Source organism: Quercus suber, unplaced genomic scaffold (genome assembly GCF_002906115.3).
Source record: "Quercus suber isolate HL8 unplaced genomic scaffold, Cork oak 2.0 scaffold_680, whole genome shotgun sequence".
Classification (NCBI taxonomy): Eukaryota; Viridiplantae; Streptophyta; class Magnoliopsida; order Fagales; family Fagaceae; genus Quercus; species Quercus suber.
The window spans coordinates 58,709-77,181 of NW_027070121.1; the positions used below are offsets into that span (position 1 = coordinate 58,709).

Here is an 18,473-nt window from a genome sequence, read left to right on the forward strand (position 1 = left end):
CATGCAAAAATTCAAACTAAATTAACGAAAGATATGGGACAATGATGAGGATGGCAATGTATCAGGCTCGAAACTCTTAGCCGCAGATGTAATAAGGTTGCATTTGATTCTTTTGAGGATTCCAAATTAAGAAGCTGAGAAACTTTTGCTAATCTGTTGGTGAAAATACAGAAAAATACTAGACAAGTTCAAATAAAATCAATATATATATATATATATAGAGAGAGAGAGAAAGCATAAGGTCCATCCATGTGGCACTCTAATTTTGCATTTAGCTTTTTCTTTACCTCTTTTCATTAACTTATTTTTACTAACTTGTACGTATTGTTGTGAAAGTTCCCTAAGTCATGAACACACCCCAGTTTCTCTATAGATAAGAAAGTGCTCTAACTTCTCTTAGGCAGTAGAATAGCTGTACCTTCTACGAAGGTTTGTCTGTCTTCCACATTTTAGTAGTGTTATTATGTTGGCTAGTTGGGTTTTCTTCAAGGGAATTGGGAAACAGATTGTCTTTTCTTACTATTCTTACTCTTGCTTGAAAAATTTTCTTGTGTTCACAATGGAAGAATTGTCACAAAGCTGGACGTCGCTCTCTAATAGAGAGGGTCCAGGTTGCTGCTTAGAGAGTGAGTTCAGCTTACAAGAACATATTATAGCAGCAAAGTTTCTTACAAAATGAGCTCTTAATATTGAGGCAATTGCAAAAACTTTCACTTCTTTGTGGCGGTTGAAAAGTGGATTCAAGGTCAGAAATCTTGGTGATCATGTAATTCTATTCATATTTGAAAATGCAAGTGAAGTAGACAAGGTCCTTAGTGTAGAGCCATGTAGTTTCGACAAACACTTAGGGTCTGTTTGGATATAGCTGAAAACTGAAAACTGAAAAATACTGTAGCAAAATAATTTTTAAATGTGTAAATAGTACCATGGGACCCATTTTTAATAAAAAAAAATTGATGAAAAGTGAAATTTGTGGGATCCATTTCTGAAAAGTTGCTGTAAAGTTGCTGAAAATGTTACTGTGGGTGCACTGTTCACACCTCGTAAGTCCACATTCACAGCTTGAAAAAAAAAAGAAAAAAAAAAGAAAACGCAGACGTGAACGCTGGGAAGCGCAAAACGCGCTTCCCAAACGAACACTTAGTGATTATGCAAAAGTATGATAAAAGCATGGCTGTGGAAGAATTGAAATTTGAGAGGACTCTTTTTTGGGTGCAAGTTCATGGGATTCCTTGCAAATATCTAAATGTCAAGGCGGTCGAGAAAATCTGTGAAGTTGTAAGACAAGTTATACACCCAAATAATCCAATGGAAATCAGGGGTGGCAATTTCATGAGGATTCGAGTGGGGTTGGATGTATCTTTACCGCTTTGTCATGGTAGAGTCGTATCTCTGGAGAATGGGAAAAAAAAAAACTTGGATCACGGTCAAATATGAGTGTCTACCAAATATATGTTATTGGTGCAGCAAACTGGATCACAATGATTGGGATTATGATATTTGGTTGGAAAGTGAAGGGAGTTTAGCAAAAAACCAAAAGCAATTTGGTTCATCTCTACATGCTTCGCTGTTTTCTCCAGCAAGGCGAAGTGTTATGGTTGTCCCAGGCTTTTACACTCTTAAGCGCAAGACAGCAACGCCATCTGCTAGTGCAACTAGGCCTGAAGATGAGGGATTAACCAGTGACGAGCCACCACCAACGGAGGAGCAGAAGGTGGTGCAAACCTGGCAGCATCTGTTAAGGAGCAGAAGGAAACCGATACAATTAAGGAGCCAATTCAATCCAGAAACGGCTATAGTGGTTTTAAAGTCCATGTTCCTAAAAATATTCCATACAATTCGAAACCAATTACTGCAACAGATAATGACACAATTATGCCCAAAAATTCNAATGAAGGAGATGGAGGGTTTATATAGTAGTGGTGGAGGAAATATGAATGGAAGGCTATTTAATGGGGGTTGACAAAAAATCATGAACCTAGACCTCATTTTAGCCTTGAGAAAAATCTGGTGCATTAAATGGAGAGATCAGTGGGAGTGAGAAGCAAGCCAAAATTTGGTTTTCCCGTAGCTGTTGTAACAGCCTGTAGAGCCAATTCTGAAAAATCATATTTGACTCAATTCTGATCGGAATTGTCTCGTTCTTGTGCTCAAATTGAAGCCCCGAATGTCTAGTTTCTGAAAAAATTAACCTCATTCACAGATTCAAAATATTCTGAAAGGTATCGATGAAATGGTGAGCAGCGGTCATTTGTTAGAAAATGATTTGAGCACAATTAACATTAATAGATCCTAAGTTAGCTCCCAATTAAGATTAAATGGCTCCAATCACTCCCATTTTAGACTTAATTAGTTCCAAATTTACTTTAATTAAAAGATAATTGCACAAATTACTCTTTGAATAATTAATGTTTAACTATCTAATTAATTAGATGTATGCAACCTCACCATAAAATATAGTCATAACTAATCAAATTATGACATATCATTGAACTTCAATTGATTTCACTTATAACTAATTGAAATCAATTGTTCATAATCATATATAGTCGGACTTAATTTGTGATAGTGCATCTCAGCCATTAAAACTTAATTTGATGATAACTTTCAATCTGGTGGTCCGATTAGGGCTTATGACCAATTGATTTAATCGTTACAACATCAAGATCATTTTGGTGAAATGAGATTAAGGATCTAATAGCTAGAATCAAGATGCATATTTTTAAGGTGAAAGTACCATTTTATCCTCCATGTGAGGTTAAATGCAGGTTGCAAAATGAGGTGTCAACACTAACAGGTGAATTCATATGTTGGGAAGTCCAAGAAGCACTGAAATAAATGGCGCCTCTAAAGCACCAGGGTCGGATGGGATGCCACCACTTTTCTACCAACACTTTTGGGGGATGATGAACCAAGAGGTAACATCTATAATTCTTACTTGGCTGAATTCAGGTAAATTGCCTTACCCAATAAATCATACATTCATCACTTTAATCCCAAAAGTGAAAACCGCTATATTAGTTTATGAATATCGCCCTATAAGTCTATGTAATGTGCTGTATAAGATATTTTCCAAAGTTCTAGCAAACAGAGTAAAAAAATTCATGCCAGAACTTATAATTGAGCTTCAACCTGCTTTTGCAAAAAATAGGCTTATTTCCGATAATGTTTTTGTTGCTTTCAAGACTTTACATTGTATGAAAAATCATAACTCAGGAAAAACAAGTTTTATGACTGTCAAGCTTGATATGAGCAAAGCATATGACAGGGTGGAGTGGAATTATATACAAAAACTGATGGAGAAAATGGGCTTTTGCACAAGGTAGATTGAATTAATTATGGAGTGTGTTCGTATTGTCTCATATTCAATCCTAGTGAATGGTGAACCGAAAGGGTTAATTAATCCAACAAAAGGCATATGGCAAGGAGACCCTCTCTCCCCCTTCCTCTTCCTTTTCTGCATGGAAGGATTACATGGCCTAATCACAAAAGCTGCAAGAGTAAAGGAAATCAACGGCTTCTCTCTTTGTAAGGGAGGTCCTAAACTAACCCATTTATTTTTTGCAGATGACAGCTTACTTTTTTGTAGGGCCAACCCCCAAGAATGTGGAAATGTACTCAAAATATTGTCCTAATATGAAGTAGTATCGGGCCAAAAAATCAATAGAGAAAAGACATCCATTTTCTTTAGCAAGTCCACTGAAGACGAGACTAGGCAAAAGATAAAAAGAGTGTTGGGGGTGCAAAAGATAAAATTTTATGAGAAATATTTGCGGCTGCCCTTGTTGGTGGGAAGGGAAAAAAAAAAAAAAACAAGATTTAGCTATATAAATGAAAGGGTATGGAGAAAATTACAAGGGTGGGAAGGAAAGCTTTTGTCTCAAGCAGGTAAAAAGTTTTAATCAATGCAATTGTCCAAGCCATTCTGACATATACCTTGGGATGTTTCAAAATACCCTTGGGTCTATGTTACGACATTGAAGCAATGGTTAAAAAATTCTTTTGGGGGCAGCGGGGTGATAGAAGGAAAATACATTGGATTAAATGGTCGGCATTGATGAAATCGAAGCTAGATGGAGGAATGGGTTTTAGGGACCTTGCATTGTTCAATGAATCGCTTCTAGCCAAGCAAGCATGGCGACTCCTACATAATAAAGATACTCTTTTCTACAGGATATTTAAGGCAAGATTTTTCCCTCATTGTTCATTCACAGAAGCTAAGGAATCGACAACCGGGTCATATGCTTGGAAAAGCATTTTGAAGGGAAGGGAGGTTATCAAAATGGGTTCAAGATTTCAAGTTGGTAGTGGAAAAAACATTAAAATATAGCAGCACCATTGGCTTTGTCATGACCCCAAACTTGTACTTTAGAATTTAGAGCATGACCAGCATGTTAATATCAAGTTTACCTCAGTACTAACACGAACCAACCTAAACTGAAGGTACTTATCAAGAATTGTTTCCTGTATTCCTACTTATTTTCTTGCATAAAAGCCACAATATACAAAAATGATGAAAACCTTGAATTTCATCCAATTTGAACTTTGCAAGATTATCACTTGGCTGAAACTTCATGTATTCATGTAAATATTACATAGTTAAACATTTAGCAAAACTCTTATTACAAACCTAACCCCAAAAACATACAACCGGGGTTCTAAACAAACTAAGGTTCGGAATTACATCTGTGCTTAAGGATCAAGTACATCTTGATTCCTCCTATACAACAAAAGAGCTAAACTACTATGCAACAAAAATTATACATTTTAACAAACGAGAATCACAGAATTCTTGCCACCTCTAATACTCTCGCTGCTTCCAGGAAGAACTTGTGCATTGAGATGGGCCTTTAATAAGAATGCATGTAAATCAATTATTTTATGGATATGTCAGCTTTGATAAAATAGCTTTCATACTATTCATATTGTTCTTAAAATAACTTATGAACTTTTAGATAAAAATACTTTATTTTCCTTTTATATAATAATAAAAGAACATAATAAAGAACTTAAACATAATTTAGTAATCTTATATTTGAATAGACTGTAAAATACTTTATCATAAACTTCTCTTCAAACTTATAACACATTTAACATACCTTTCTTATCATCATACTTTTCTTATAATTTCCAAATAGCTTAATAGCTCATTTATAATACATATTAGTTAGTCCAATTGTAAGTCTATCACAACTTTGGAAGGCTTCCAGCTTAATGTGTTAGGCATCTAGTATTCTCCACAATGATAGGTAAACCCGAGATTATATCATAATATATATCTTCAACCGTGTGGGTAGGTTGGCATCCTCTACAAGTTGGTTGTTACCAACAAGGGCGGGTACAGCAAAGCCAGTCCCACTTTTAATAGTCAAACAAAATCTCCATGAAAATACCAGTACTATAGCCCCTACTAGCTGAATTCAGATCATAACAATGAAACAATTTAAAACTGTAATTTTTTGATAACTTTTCTTTTACATATATGTTTCACAACAGTAACATATCCACTTCATTCTTAAATATTATGTTCGTGATATAAATAATAGCATCAATATGCTAAAATTATCATGTATATAAGATTGAACAACTCACGAACATATAGTTTATTTAAATCATGCTTATATGTAATATCTCTAAGTAAAATGTTTTAATGCATAATAGTTTTCTAAATAATTTTAATACTTATCAAGCACACATGGCACATATCTCTTACCTGAAAACAGAAGACGCGAGAGATTTGTACAAGAAGAGCTCAAGTGTCCATGTTCTCATTCTCGTCACCTAAATGAAAGACCAAAACTTATTACTAACAAACTCTTCCTAAGTATTTAAACGTATATATCAATCACAACCTAACTCTTAAACTCAAGAAAATCTTAATTCTCATCACATTAAGTTTTTCTAAAAACAAGGTATATTCATCAAACAAATTACATACCAAAACATAGAGAAACCAAGGCATAAAAATTCATCTATGATCTAGACATACCAAAAGATAAGCATATTAAATTATAGCTCAAAACATTCACCTTAACTTCAAAATTAAATCCACAAAGTTAGAGTTATCCTACACTGTTTACTGTTCATTTCAGCTGCAAATGCCTCATTTGTAAAATATGAATGGGCTGTCCATATACATCCAAATGTCACGTAATTTTACAGAACTACTCTCCTGGATGTCTAGTATATACCATAACAATTTCGGAGTCAAAGTATAAAATCATGATTTATTAAAAATCATACAAGGGAGCATGCTCAAATCTATCATGACAGAATTTCTTGCAACTTAGACTAGAAATTAAACCATTATTTTTATGTTAATACAAATGTTGTGAGACCACTTCCATTGCAACCATATGTATCTTAGAATTTATAAAACTACTCCTAGCCTACTAATTCATAGAGAATGATTTAATACAAATTTTTCTTGTTGTAAACACCAAATCTGTCACAATGACAGTTTCATCATATGTTCTTACAAAATCATCAACTAATAGCAATAGGCCTTCATTTCATTTGGGTATTTTTATACCTATACTATACATATTAAAATACGTTAATAAGCATCCAAATGACCATAATATCATAAATCTTTCAAATTACTAAAACAGAATTACAAGTTCAACTTCTAAAATTAGATTAGAGAATAAAGAAGGGAAAATAAACAAAACAATCACACCATCAAAATACCTACAATTAGCTGAAGTTTTATTTACCTACCCACAAACTTTGAAGCTGAAACCTTAGGGCTAATTGTTTAATTTCTTCTTTAGAGTGAGATATGTGATTTCGGTGGGAGAGTGAGAGAGAGGTGTTGCCATGTAAGAGCAAGGAGAGAAGAAAAGAAAGAGTAAAGAAAGATGGACAGTGAAGTTTCTGGTGCAGCAAAAGAAAGATAAAGGAAATTGACTTTGAAGTGGGGCACGTGTAATGCTAAGGAAAGAAAAGATCATGACCCACCTTTTCAACTTTTAGCATTTATACTTTTCACCCCCCCCCCCCCTATAATTCTATATTCTAGAAAGGCCTAAAAAATAAAACAATTTTGCACATATATCCTTACCTTAATAAAACTCCTTTCTACAACATTAAAAGAGCATATATCTTCTATAATATCACAATATCAAAGTTTTATGCTCTTAAAGTAATTAAGATACTAACAAGCATATAAACCCATAAAATTAATTATGCAATTAGGTTGGGGTGTTACAGGCTTCCCATTAAACACCCACCTTTAGTCACTTCTCCAATCATTGAGTCCATGGAGGATATTGCAATTGATTGTCTAATAGATGAAAACATAGGAAAATGGGACGCTAAAATGTTAGAGGGAGTTCTTATACTAGCTAAAGTTGAACTTGCAAAGAAGATTCCACTTGCCTGAAGCCAAACCGAAGACTCTCTATTCTAGCCTTTCACGGTAAATGGAAAGTACAATTGCAAATCTGGATATCAATTTCTTAAGGATTTGGAGACCGAGGATGAGGAAGGTACACAATTGGATTTGGATAAAAAAAATCTGGAAAAGCATTTGGTCATTGGATGTTCCAAAGAAGTATAAAAATATTGTATAGCGTGCATGTAGAGAATCCCTCCCAACAAAGTTAACCTGACCAGAAAAACAACTAAATCAAAACCCAACCTATGACAGATGTGCTTCAAACGTAGAGGACACGCTACACGCTTTCTAAGATTGCTTAGGTTTGAACGTGGTTTGGGATGATGACAGGTGGAGCTTTTGGACAAGGGAGGTTTTCACTAATTTCAAGCACTTATGCAAATGGTTAATGGAGAATGGGAAGTCTCTTGAGCTCTTTGCTATCCAAGCATGGTGTATATGGCACCAAAGAAATCAGTCACGGCTGCAAGAACCTTGCTGCCTCACTAAGGACTTGAAATAAGCTGTACAAGAGCACTGGGATGAGATCAGATCAGTCAACCCTCTGCCAAACCTGATCAGACCACAGCCCAAGCCAAAATGGACAGCCCCACCATTGAACAAATACAAGATAAATTATGATGAAACGTTCTCAAATGTAGACAACAACGCAGGGATTGGAGTGGTTGTTTGTGACTGCAATGGTGAGTTAATGGCATCATTAATTTAGTAATTGGAGCAAGCATACCAGCCCATGGAAGTGGAAGCAATTGCTGCGTGCAAAGTAGTGGAGTTTGGTAGCAAGATTGGAGTGGATTGTGCCATTGTGGAGGGTGATTCAGAAGTGATAGTGAAGGCTTTGAGGAACAACGACAATGGATTAACTCCCTTTGCACCACTAATAAATGATGTCTCTTTATTTTTGGAGTTTTTTTTTTTTTTTCAAAATTGTCATACTCTCACATTAGGAGAGATGGCAACAAAGTTGCTCATAGTTTAGCTAGACTAGCTTTGATCACACCAGGTTGTACTGTGTGGATAGAGGATGTCCCATCTCACACCTTACCCTTTGTTCAGGTTGATTTGTCCATGCTTTGATTTTACCTAATGAATGTCTTCTTTCTCAAAAAAAAAAAAAAAAAAAAAAAAATTTGCCCATGCTTTGATTTTACCTAATGAATGTCTTCTTTCTCAAAAAAAAAAAAAAAAAAAACTTTTTTACTATTACCTAGAAGTTTACACTAACTTATTTTTATAGTTATGTCATTAATCTCTCATTAATTACCTAAGCTTACACCACACATTTCATGTCTTTTAGCATACCCACCATTTTAGTATTAAAAAAAAAAAATTAAGGACTAATAGTAATAGGTAACTAGATAAGGCCTTGGAGAGAGACAGAGAGACACGAAAATGTTGTGGATTGTTAAATGAAATGCATTGTTTCACCATTACAAAAAAAAAAGACCTGAGATTGACACAACATTTGTAAGAGAGAGAAAGAGGAATCTGAGGAACCGTCACTTTCATCATACTAGCTTCCCACCACCGTCAAACTGCCGAAACCCTTATAGGTATTTTTTTTTTTTTTTAATTAGGGGCTTAAATATGATTTTAGTTTAGGTAATTTGGTTAGATAGTGATGAACACAAGGAAATCAGTAGGCTGAATGTCTTGGGCGTTGATCTCAAAGTAACTTGGAATGTTCTGAAAAAGAAACACTAAATCAAAAGAGACCGGGGGAGACTGGCCAAGAATCCTCCGATGATAGAGTCATATCTTTGGAATTCTAACTTGTGTGGAAAAATGTCAGACTGAATTACCTTTTCACGAATAAATCCTTATATAGCACACATTTTGGGACAGTTACTTGTTTAGTAACTGCCCCTATTATTGAGGAACTCGGAAGACTCGGAGATAACTTCCATAATTGCCATGGAAGTTACCCTGTTTGGGTTAATCTCCATAACTGCTGTTGGGAACTGACCTTAGTGCTCTATGGTGAGTGAAAAGCTCGTCCTAAGCAAATAAAGGGAAAGACGTGTAAAGTTCCCCGAGGTACCAACCCCTTGTTCATGAATTATTGGTTCCTAAGCCCTCTGATTCCCTTTTTACATCATTATGTAGTTGATAGGGACATATATGTTCTTGTTCTTTGTGTTTCTTGGTATGCCCCCTTGAGTCGTCTTAATCTGAACCTAGCTTTGCTACATGTCCCGAGGATCCTAGGCACTTGGGAATTCCCAGGTATCTTAGCCCAGTTCTTTTCCCGGGCTCCCTAGTGATTTTCTGGCCTTTGAGTGCTGGGCTAGGCTTTTCCTTCTTCTTTGTTCCATGGGGTCTGAAACTTGCTCATTCATGGATTTAGGCCCCTCCTTATGGACCCTTAATAGGTTTGGACTTCTCCTCTTTTTTATTTATTAGAAGCCTGAATGCTTTACCTTCCTAGGTTTCAATCCTTTGCATTGTTTTGGGCCTTGGTATAACATTGTGATTTTTTTGGACCTCTACATTTAGCCCCCCGAGTTCGTGGGTTGCCTACAGCCCATGTGTGAGTAGACAAGACTCTTAATTTCTGTTAGGAATTCCTTCCCTATTGTTTCAATCGACTTAGGGTCCCTTTTTTTTTTCTTGGGATCCTACTTCCCCAAGCCATCCCCTAGTGTCCTAGTTTTCGTGTGTTATGCTTCTTTTGCAACTTCCTATCTTTGCACGGGATGTGGCAGTTAAGTGTTTGAGTAAAACTTCCCCATCCACTTCTTATGTTTCTCGTAACTCCATTAATAACTGCCAATAACTTTCTTCTTATAAAATTTAATATTGGCAACTGGCGAATCTTTCTATGCATTGTCTTCTCAAACTGTCCCTTGCGCCGTTATTGTCGTTACTTCAAATCATCTTTTCCCTTCCAGAGATTTTTTTTTTTTTTTTTACCTTCAAACTTATCTTCTTCCTTCCAACTTTTGTTTCTCTGTCCTTTCTTCTCTGTTTCCTCACCCCTTTAACTTCTTTGTTTCCCGTTGTATCATTGCAATATGGATTCTTCTTCCTTACAAAAAAGGAGGGAGTGTACTCCCAGTCCTTTTGAAGGTGAAAGCTCTTCTGGGTTTGGACAGGGCGAGGTGCAAGAGGTTGTGGAGCACCCAGCCTTCCCTTTACGGGATCCCTGGTACACCCCAGCCTGTTCTTCCCTTAAGTGTCCCATAGCGAGGCCCTTCCTTCCCCTCATGCCTGGGTGTTTTCTGGCCAGTCCAGGTTTGCCAGTTACACCCAGGCTCTAGATCCAAGGGAGATTCTAGACCTGTAGATTAGGCGAGGATCTTACGAAGCGGTTCCCATCTTTTTCAACTTCATCCCTGGGAAGATCACTAGTTGGTCCAGTTGGGTGGACAAAGAGCTCTCTGATGGTGACTTTGTCAGTTGCTTGGAGCGTACCAAGATCCTGAAGTCAATAGCGATCTCTAGGAATCTTGAAGGTTTTAGAGACGCCAAGGGCCTTAGACACTTGGTGCGTCGCTAGTGTCCTTCTTTCCACACATTTTTCTTTTTTGTTGGTGAGCTCACCATCACTTTGGAGGATGTGGTCAATAATTTCCTACTCCTAGTGTTTGGTGACGAGAATCCTTTTGATATCAACCTTTCCATCGAGGATCTTTAGATCGAAGACAAACTTTTCAGCCACTTTGGCGGGCGTACTACCTCTTTTGGGGGGAAACAGGCTAGGATGGGTAAGTGAGTCATGAACCTTTCTCAAGAGAAAGACAAAGCAGTTAGGCAAGCCGGGTTCCTAACACTCTAGCTCAATAAGTTTTTATTCAGTGAGTTCCTCAGATACAAGATTAAGTCTGTTTTCTTTCTGCTGGCAATCAGCTTGGCCCGAGGTGCTCTGTATCCTTTAGCCCCCATGTTTTTAGGCCATGTTTATTTGCAATTGGATCTGCTTCATGGTGATGAGGTTAAGGGCAACTCCTGCTATACTATTACTTATTCCCTCCACTGCGCTATCCTTTAGGAGTTTATGTGGGATTAGTCTTCTGTCACTTTCGCAAAGTCTATGAATTTGAAGTATTTGAAAGATAAGTTCCAGGGATCCCCGAACATGATTAAGGGTCTGTGTGACAGTTCTACTAATAGCCACCCCATCATCTTTTGCTGGTCTAACTTGAAGGGTGGCAACCTCAATTTGGTGGAATTTTTTGATCAAGCAGGGCACTTATGTTGGCGCTTTCCCTGAGAGTTCAGTCCTAGGTTCGTCTGTGATTCTGTGTTAGCGTCTTTCCTTAACTCCCCGAGGAATACCTTTGATTTGTGTCAGGGAGACGAAGGCAGTTTGGCATACTTGGCTTGTACCAGTCCCTCATGGCTTCTAGTGCCTTCATCAAGTGGTCCCAGGTACACTCACTATTCAGCACACCGTGTACTTAGTCAATTCTGTTTTAATCAGGACATCCCTCTGGTGTTTAAGGAAGTAGTGCCTTCTCTCCCTTCCCTAGATCCGTTCCTAAGGCTTCAGGCCTTTTCTTATTGGTCACAGAGGAGCCCCCAGTTTGTGGTGCCAAACTCCCAGCGAGGAGTCTCTGCTTCCAGTGGCTTTACTGGTTACTAGAGAAGAGTTTAGAAGTCCTTCTCAAACTTTGTTGGTTCTGGCAAGATTAGCAAGCTTCCTAATCCTAGTCTTTTCTCTACTCCTACTTTCAACAAGCATCTAGCCCTCCCCTTTGTTGGCACTGTGTCTACTGTAATAAGTAGTAAAACAGGGTTTTCGGAGTGGCATGCCTCTAGGGGTAGTTGGGTATGCTATGCAAATGATTTTTTTGACACTTGGTTAAGGTGTGACCTTATTATGGGTGCTTCTTCTGGTGTGCCAATCAAGAGAGGTGTGGTAGAGGCAATTAGTGCTGCAACTCCTGTAGGTAAAGGTAAGGAGAAGAAAATCAAACAGGAAGCTGTCAAGAGAGCTGAGATTGAGGAAAGTGTTGAGGGTACTAAGGCTGGCCTTGAGACTAAGAAAAGGAAAACGGCTAAGTCTCGCAAGTAGCTAGTTATTTCTGAGGAGCCTGAGAGAGTGGACCCCTCTATAGTTGGAAACGAAGTTGGCCATTCTTTAATCCCAAATATCAAAGTGAATACTAACGTAGAATCTTTTGTCTTTCAGGTTCCTGTGAGTTCCTCAGCCCATGGTTCTCTAGGGTCCTTTGACATCACACCCCAGTCTCCTTTAAGACCTTCCGGGCATACCCGTTGTAGACAAAAGACTATTGAAGAATCTGTAAAGAGAGAGAAAAGGGCAAGGCCTTTTTCCTTGTTCTTTTTTTTTTTTTTTCTTTCTTGCATCTGGCCATCCTAGCTTGTTGTTCTTGTTGTGTCTCACTTTTCTCTTTTCTTTAACTGATAAATGGTCACTCCTTTTTTGGCAGTTTAAGCGCAAATCATACCCCAAGGGAGGTAAAAGCCAATCCTCTAGTGATGATGTGGTATGACCCTCTTTCACTTGTGCCCTTTTTATTGTTTGCTTTCTTTGCCCTTTCTGGTGCTGTGTACATATACATTTTTTTTTTTTTTTAATGTTCTGTCACATACTTTTCTTCTCTTTTGCAGGTCGAGGTGCCTCCTCCCGCGCCTGGTGGGGCCTTAGTGAAAGAAGTGGTGGTAGCTCAACTTACTGTTGCCTTAAGTGTGGAGAATGAGCCCCCTAGTGGTGGTATAACTAAGGAAGTCAGGCAAGCAGTGAAGGATGCCAACCCATTCTGCCTTCTGCTTCCTTGGCCGTTTAGGATCCTGAAGCTTTTCTTCCTTCTGTTCTTTAGGATCCAAAGCTCGTGCAGACTCCCAGTCCAACCAAAACTATGACACTTAAGCCCACTACTAAGTTTACGTTGGGTAAGGAGTCTTTGGGAGGTGCATCCTCATCTACTCAAATAGGTAAGCCTTATCCATACTTTATTAGCACCTATTCTTATTTCCCTCATCCTTTCTTCTTAAAGGTTCTTGTTCTTTTTCCTTTTTGTTTCTTTTAGGTCAAACCAGTGCCCAATCTACCTTTGAAGCTGCTCCTTTCTTGGAGTCAGAGGCCTTTAAAGGTGTGTACTGCCCGCCATCGTTATTCTTCTCCCCCTTTCAATTCATATATTTTTCTTTCTTTCTCTCCATACTTCTTTCTGTCTCTTCTTTTATGGCGAAGCCTCCGACATCCCTCCCTTCCTTTAGCAATTTCCCCAAGGTTTCTTCACCTTTCTTTCAACGTACTTTATGCCCTTTCACAAAGTCTTTTGAGAGGTCAGAGAGGTGGGAGAAGGAGCTTCCCTTGATGGTTGAAGTGGCTGCCTAAGCTCAGAAGGAAGCTCTACCACAGGGGAATGGTATTGGTTTCTCCTTCTTCTTTTTCTTCCCTTCTATCTTTACTCCTTCCTTTCTCTCTCTCCCTTTTTTGACTATGTCTGCTTTCACAGGTGCTGACACAGGTGCCAAGAATCCTAAGCTCGCAGTTACTAAAGAAGCTAAAGAACCTGTTCCTAATGACTAGGTTGTTGAAGCTCAAACAGGGATTCCCCAGACTATTCAAAGGGTTGGAAGTCCTCCAACTCTTGAAGGTGGAGACACAACAATGGGGGAGGCCCTCGAGATGGCTATCTCAGATCCTGGCTCAAGGCTCCCTACTTTTCTGGCCTTCTTTGATTCTCTGGAGTTCAACAGTCTTCCTGCAAGCCACTTTCTTCGCTTGGACCTCCCTTTGGTAGCTTCCTATGCTTCTTTGTGCCGGTTGAGGGCTTACCACTCTTGGAGGGGCTACTCAAAGCCCTTGGGGATTTCACTAGTGGGTTCAGAGGAGATGTATTCTTGGGCAACATCTTGATGGAGCTTCTGTGCGCCATGCTGATTTCTCTAAGGGACTCCTCTCCTGATTCCCTATCCGAGGAGAGGTTTTTGGAGTGGAGAGGAGTGGTGTGGGATCTTGTGGAAGCCAAGTTCAATATGTCTTTTTTGCTGGAGTACCTGCAGTCCTTAGCTCACATGCTGTTCCGAAGGAAGGTTTCTAAGGACCTTGACACTGAGATTGCTGTTGTTGAGGAGGCTCTGGCTCATGCTCACAAGGCACTACAAGATCTGAAAGTTAAGAAACAGCTAGTTCTTTCTTCATCAACTATTCCTGCAATTCCCTCAAGAGGCTCTTTGCTGACCGGCCTTATACCTTAGTTCCTCTTTCTTTTTCTTTCTTTGAATAACTCAGGGTGTATAAGTTTATTTCCTCCCTTTTTTATTTTTTACAGACAATTCGAGGTGGTTTTTTTTTTTTTTTTTGATAGCTACTTCTAACTGCTTTCTTTATGATATATATGGATCTACGCTTTATGCATTTCTCTCTCTCTCTCTCTGTATTGAGTCTTGGACCATGGCTCCAATAGATTCTTATGGTAGGTCCTGGAACAGGTACCCTTGTGGTTGTGTTCTTGCACAGGTACTAAGCTAGGTACATTGGGTGCTATATTCTTCTTCTTTTTTCCAAGTCCTAGGTCATGAACTAGGAGGACCTATTTTGGGGGAAGTGCTGGGTGGGTACCCCAGGGCACTCGTTCTTACCCGAAGTCTCAGACCATGTACTTGGACTAATTGTGGTGTGAGTTTTGGGTCATGCGTTAAGATTTCATCCTTCTTCCTCCTTCCTTTTTTTTTTTTTTCTTTTTTTTTTTGCGCTGACCCAAGTACCTCTCCCAGAGTTGGTCACATTTAGGCTGAGCCATGTAATATTTTGCAATCATATATCTTACTTGACGCTCCATTTGTTTTTTTGAAAAAGATTCCATTAAAATACATCATAGTTACTGAAATAAGGAATATAGGATAATTGACAAAAAGATAGTAAGGATCTTAGAGTGTCATTCTATCATGGATTCTTAAAAAAAATGACTAAATAAAGTTCTTGGAAAAAAAAAAAACGACATGGCAAAACATAGAGAGTGATGAAACACTTAGTAGATTGGAGAATAAGAATAAAATGGGGCCTTGGTGTATAGGAAACTCTCTTTTTCATGCATAGTACTGCTTCAACCATTTCCCGATTATGGGATTCGTTAAGGCAGTCCCATCTTCCTTTGCGAGTTAGTAGTATCCACTACCGTGGGCTTCCCTAATGATGTAGGGCCCTTCCCATTTTGGAGCGAATTTGGAGGGTCCTGAGATGTTCTTCCTTACATGCTCCATTGCTCTTAATACCATCCGTCCTTCTATGAAGACCCTTGGGTGTAATATCTGTCCATATGCTTTAGCCATTCTCTGGTGGTATCTTTGACTTCTTCTTCTAACCGCTTCTCGTTCTTCCTCTAACCCTTCCAAATCTACCAGCCTCCTTTCAATGTTGGAACCATCTATGCCCTTTTGGATTTCTTCAAGTACTACTTTTGGTGTAGGGATGACTAACTCCATGGGGCTGATGGCTTCTGTCCCATAAATAAGGGAGAATGATGAAAATCTCGTAACTGTCTTCAAAGGACTCCTACATGCCCAAAGTACATTTGTCAGGTGGGCACTCCATTTTTCCCCATACTCATGTTTCATTTTCTTGAGTATATTCAGTATCACCCTGTTGGTAGTCTCAACATGGCCATGTCCTTGTGGATAATATGGTGTGGACCTCCATGCTTAATGTGATATGCCTCAGTCAAGTCCCTCATATGCTTATTTATGAATGGTGTACCATTGTCACTGATCAGTCTCCTGGGGATTCCAAAGTGTGTAATGATATGTTCCTGGATGAAGTTTACCACGATTGCTCTAGTGGCTTTTTTCAAAAGGATGGCTTCTGCCTATTTTGTAAAATATTCTGTGGCTGCCAAGATTAATATATGGCCATTAGAAGGGGGATTTATGGGTCCTATAAGATCGAGCCCCCAAGTATGGAAAGGTCATGGTGTGATCATATCTTGCAGCACATTTGGGTGAGTATATATTGCGTCTCCAAGTACTTGGCATGTATGACATGTTTTAACCAACTCCTCGGAGTCCTTTTCATTGTAGGCCAATAGTACCCCAACTGCAACAATTGCCTGTAAAGCCTTCTTTTCCTTGGGTGACTTCCACAATCACCAGAGTTGACTTCTCTGATTGCTTCTCTAGCCTCCCTAGGCCCTAGGCATCTTAAGGGATCTCCGCCATACCCTTTGAGCCAAGTATTCCATGAATGGGATTCTCCAATATTCTATCACAAATACAACATAACTTTCTTCTTTGTCCATTGAAAGTCGACACTTTTGACATTCCTCTTGTACAATTGCAGCCTCTTTGTTCATATTTGGCTAGTAATACCCTTTACGCTGCATCCTTCTATATAGGTTGATTTTTTTTGCAATCCCACAGACCTAGCTATGCAGTTCTTCTAATCTCAGCTTCCTTTCTTTTTCATTGATACATCTGGACAGGATCCCTCCGGGTAGCCTCCTGTACAGTTCTCCTTCTATCAAAGTGTAATCTTTTAGTTACTTGATACTTCCTTCATGCCCCAACTTTCCTATCTTCCCTTTTAACTCATTTCTCCAATCTTTCTGTTCTGCTTCTTCAGGGAACATCCTTTTGAGGATCCCTATGATGGAATGTTCCTGCTTGCTTACCTTTATCAAAGTAATATTTCCTTTAAATGGTATCTGGGATCCCAGTGTGGCTAATGCGTCAGCGAACCTATTTTCGCTTCTTTGGGTGTATTCCACATTGAAGGTTTGGAATTTCTGTTTCAACTTCTATGCCCAAGCTCTACAAGCTTCCAAACTTTGCTCTCTTAGTGCAAAGTAACCGCTTACTTGGGAGACTACAAGGTTGGAGTCTTCCAAAACCTTTATATGTTTTAGCCTTATGTTGAGTGCTATGGCCAGTCCAATCAGGTATGCCTCATACTCAGCAACATTATTTGAACAGGGAAACTCAAGCTTGAAGGATAATGACATGGTATCCCCATCTTCACAACTTAGCACAATTCCCAAGCCATTTGAAGTTATAGTTGCTGACCCGTTAAATCTCATGGTCCACTTTTTTCTTGGGAGTTCTCCTACTACCACCTCTTTGGGGATCTCCTCACTTAGTGAGCTCTATTCTTCCCCTGGGAACTGGGCTAGCAGATCTGCTATGGTTTAGCTTTTGACAACCTTAGGGGTCCTCAAACTGATATCATATTGAGAGAGCAAAAACAACCATTGTGCTATTCTTCCCGTTAGGAGAGGCTGGTGAATGAGTGCTTTTATAGGATGAGACTTGGTCACTAGGAGGATCTGGTGGGCTGAGAAGTACTGTTTTAACCTTTGGGATGTGTAGATAACCACCAAACACGCCTTTTCTATCCTAGGGTACCTAGTCTCTGTATCTTTTAGTGTCCTGCTCACATAATAAATAGGTTGCTCATCCCATCATCATCTTCCTGTGCTAGCAGGGCTCCTATAGCCTGGGTATTTAATGGTAAATATAGCAATAAGGGTCACCCACGTATTAGTGCTTATAAGGTAGGCAGATGGTTCATGGTCTGCTAGATCCTCTGAAAGGCTTCCTGCTATTCAGTTCCCCGAGTGAACTCAACCCCCTTTTTTAGCAGTTTGGATAATTCACGTGTAACCGAAACCAGTCCTGGCATAAACCTCCTGATGTAAGAGACCCTTCCCAGGAAACTTTTGAGCTCTTTAACCGTTGCTGGCCTCCTTATTGTTGTGATGGCTGTGGCCTTGGCTGGATCTACACTTATGCCTTTGTGATGTACTAGGAACCCAAGAAATTTTTCAACAGGCACTCTAAAGGCACACTTCATGGGGTTCATGCGTAGTTTGTACTTTCTGCACCTTTCAAAAACTTGTTCAAGTACCTAGAAGTGTCCTACCTTGATCTTAGACTTTACCACGATGTCATCCACATAATCTTCCATTTCTCTATGTGTCATATCATGGAAGATGGTTGTCATAGTTCGTTGGTACGTGGCCCCTACATTCTTAAGGCCAAAGGGCATTACAGTGTAATAGAAATTCCCGATCGGGGTCTTGAATGTTGTCTTCTCTGCATCTCTGGCAGCCATGCGAATTTGGTTATACCCACTATATCCATCCATAAATGAAAACATAGAGTTTTC

At 39.0% G+C, this 18,473-nt stretch overlaps 1 protein-coding gene and 1 long non-coding RNA gene across 2 annotated transcripts; both read right to left on the reverse strand.

Annotated features, from left to right (window-relative positions):
- Nucleotides 1-4,560: 4,560 nt before the first annotated feature.
- On the reverse strand, nucleotides 4,561-6,887 carry LOC112005393 (uncharacterized). The gene is made up of 3 exons (XR_002882212.2): nucleotides 6,721-6,887; nucleotides 5,714-5,781; nucleotides 4,561-4,848 (listed from the first exon to the last, which is right to left on the reverse strand). It is a non-coding gene; the product is annotated as an uncharacterized LOC112005393 (long non-coding RNA).
- Nucleotides 6,888-15,475: 8,588 nt separating this feature from the next.
- On the reverse strand, nucleotides 15,476-17,385 carry LOC136064401 (uncharacterized). The gene is made up of 3 exons (XM_065766091.1): nucleotides 17,167-17,385; nucleotides 16,853-16,980; nucleotides 15,476-15,869 (listed from the first exon to the last, which is right to left on the reverse strand). Exons 1-3 carry the CDS (start codon nucleotides 17,383-17,385, stop codon nucleotides 15,476-15,478), a joined length of 741 nt encoding a protein of 246 aa, XP_065622163.1.
- Between the last annotated feature and the right edge of the window lie 1,088 nt (nucleotides 17,386-18,473).

Coding starts and splice junctions, on each gene's coding strand:
- LOC136064401 (XM_065766091.1), bottom strand. CDS start 17,385: ATGAGATTTAACGGGTCAGCAACTATAACTTCAAATGGCTTGGGAATT. Junction 16,981..17,166: donor CCAACCTTGTAGTCTCCCAA/GTAAGCGGTTAC, acceptor ACTTTGATAAAG/GTAAGCAAGCAGGAACATTC. Junction 15,870..16,852: donor GGGCATGAAGGAAGTATCAA/GTAACTAAAAGA, acceptor TTGGGCATGTAG/GAGTCCTTTGAAGACAGTTA.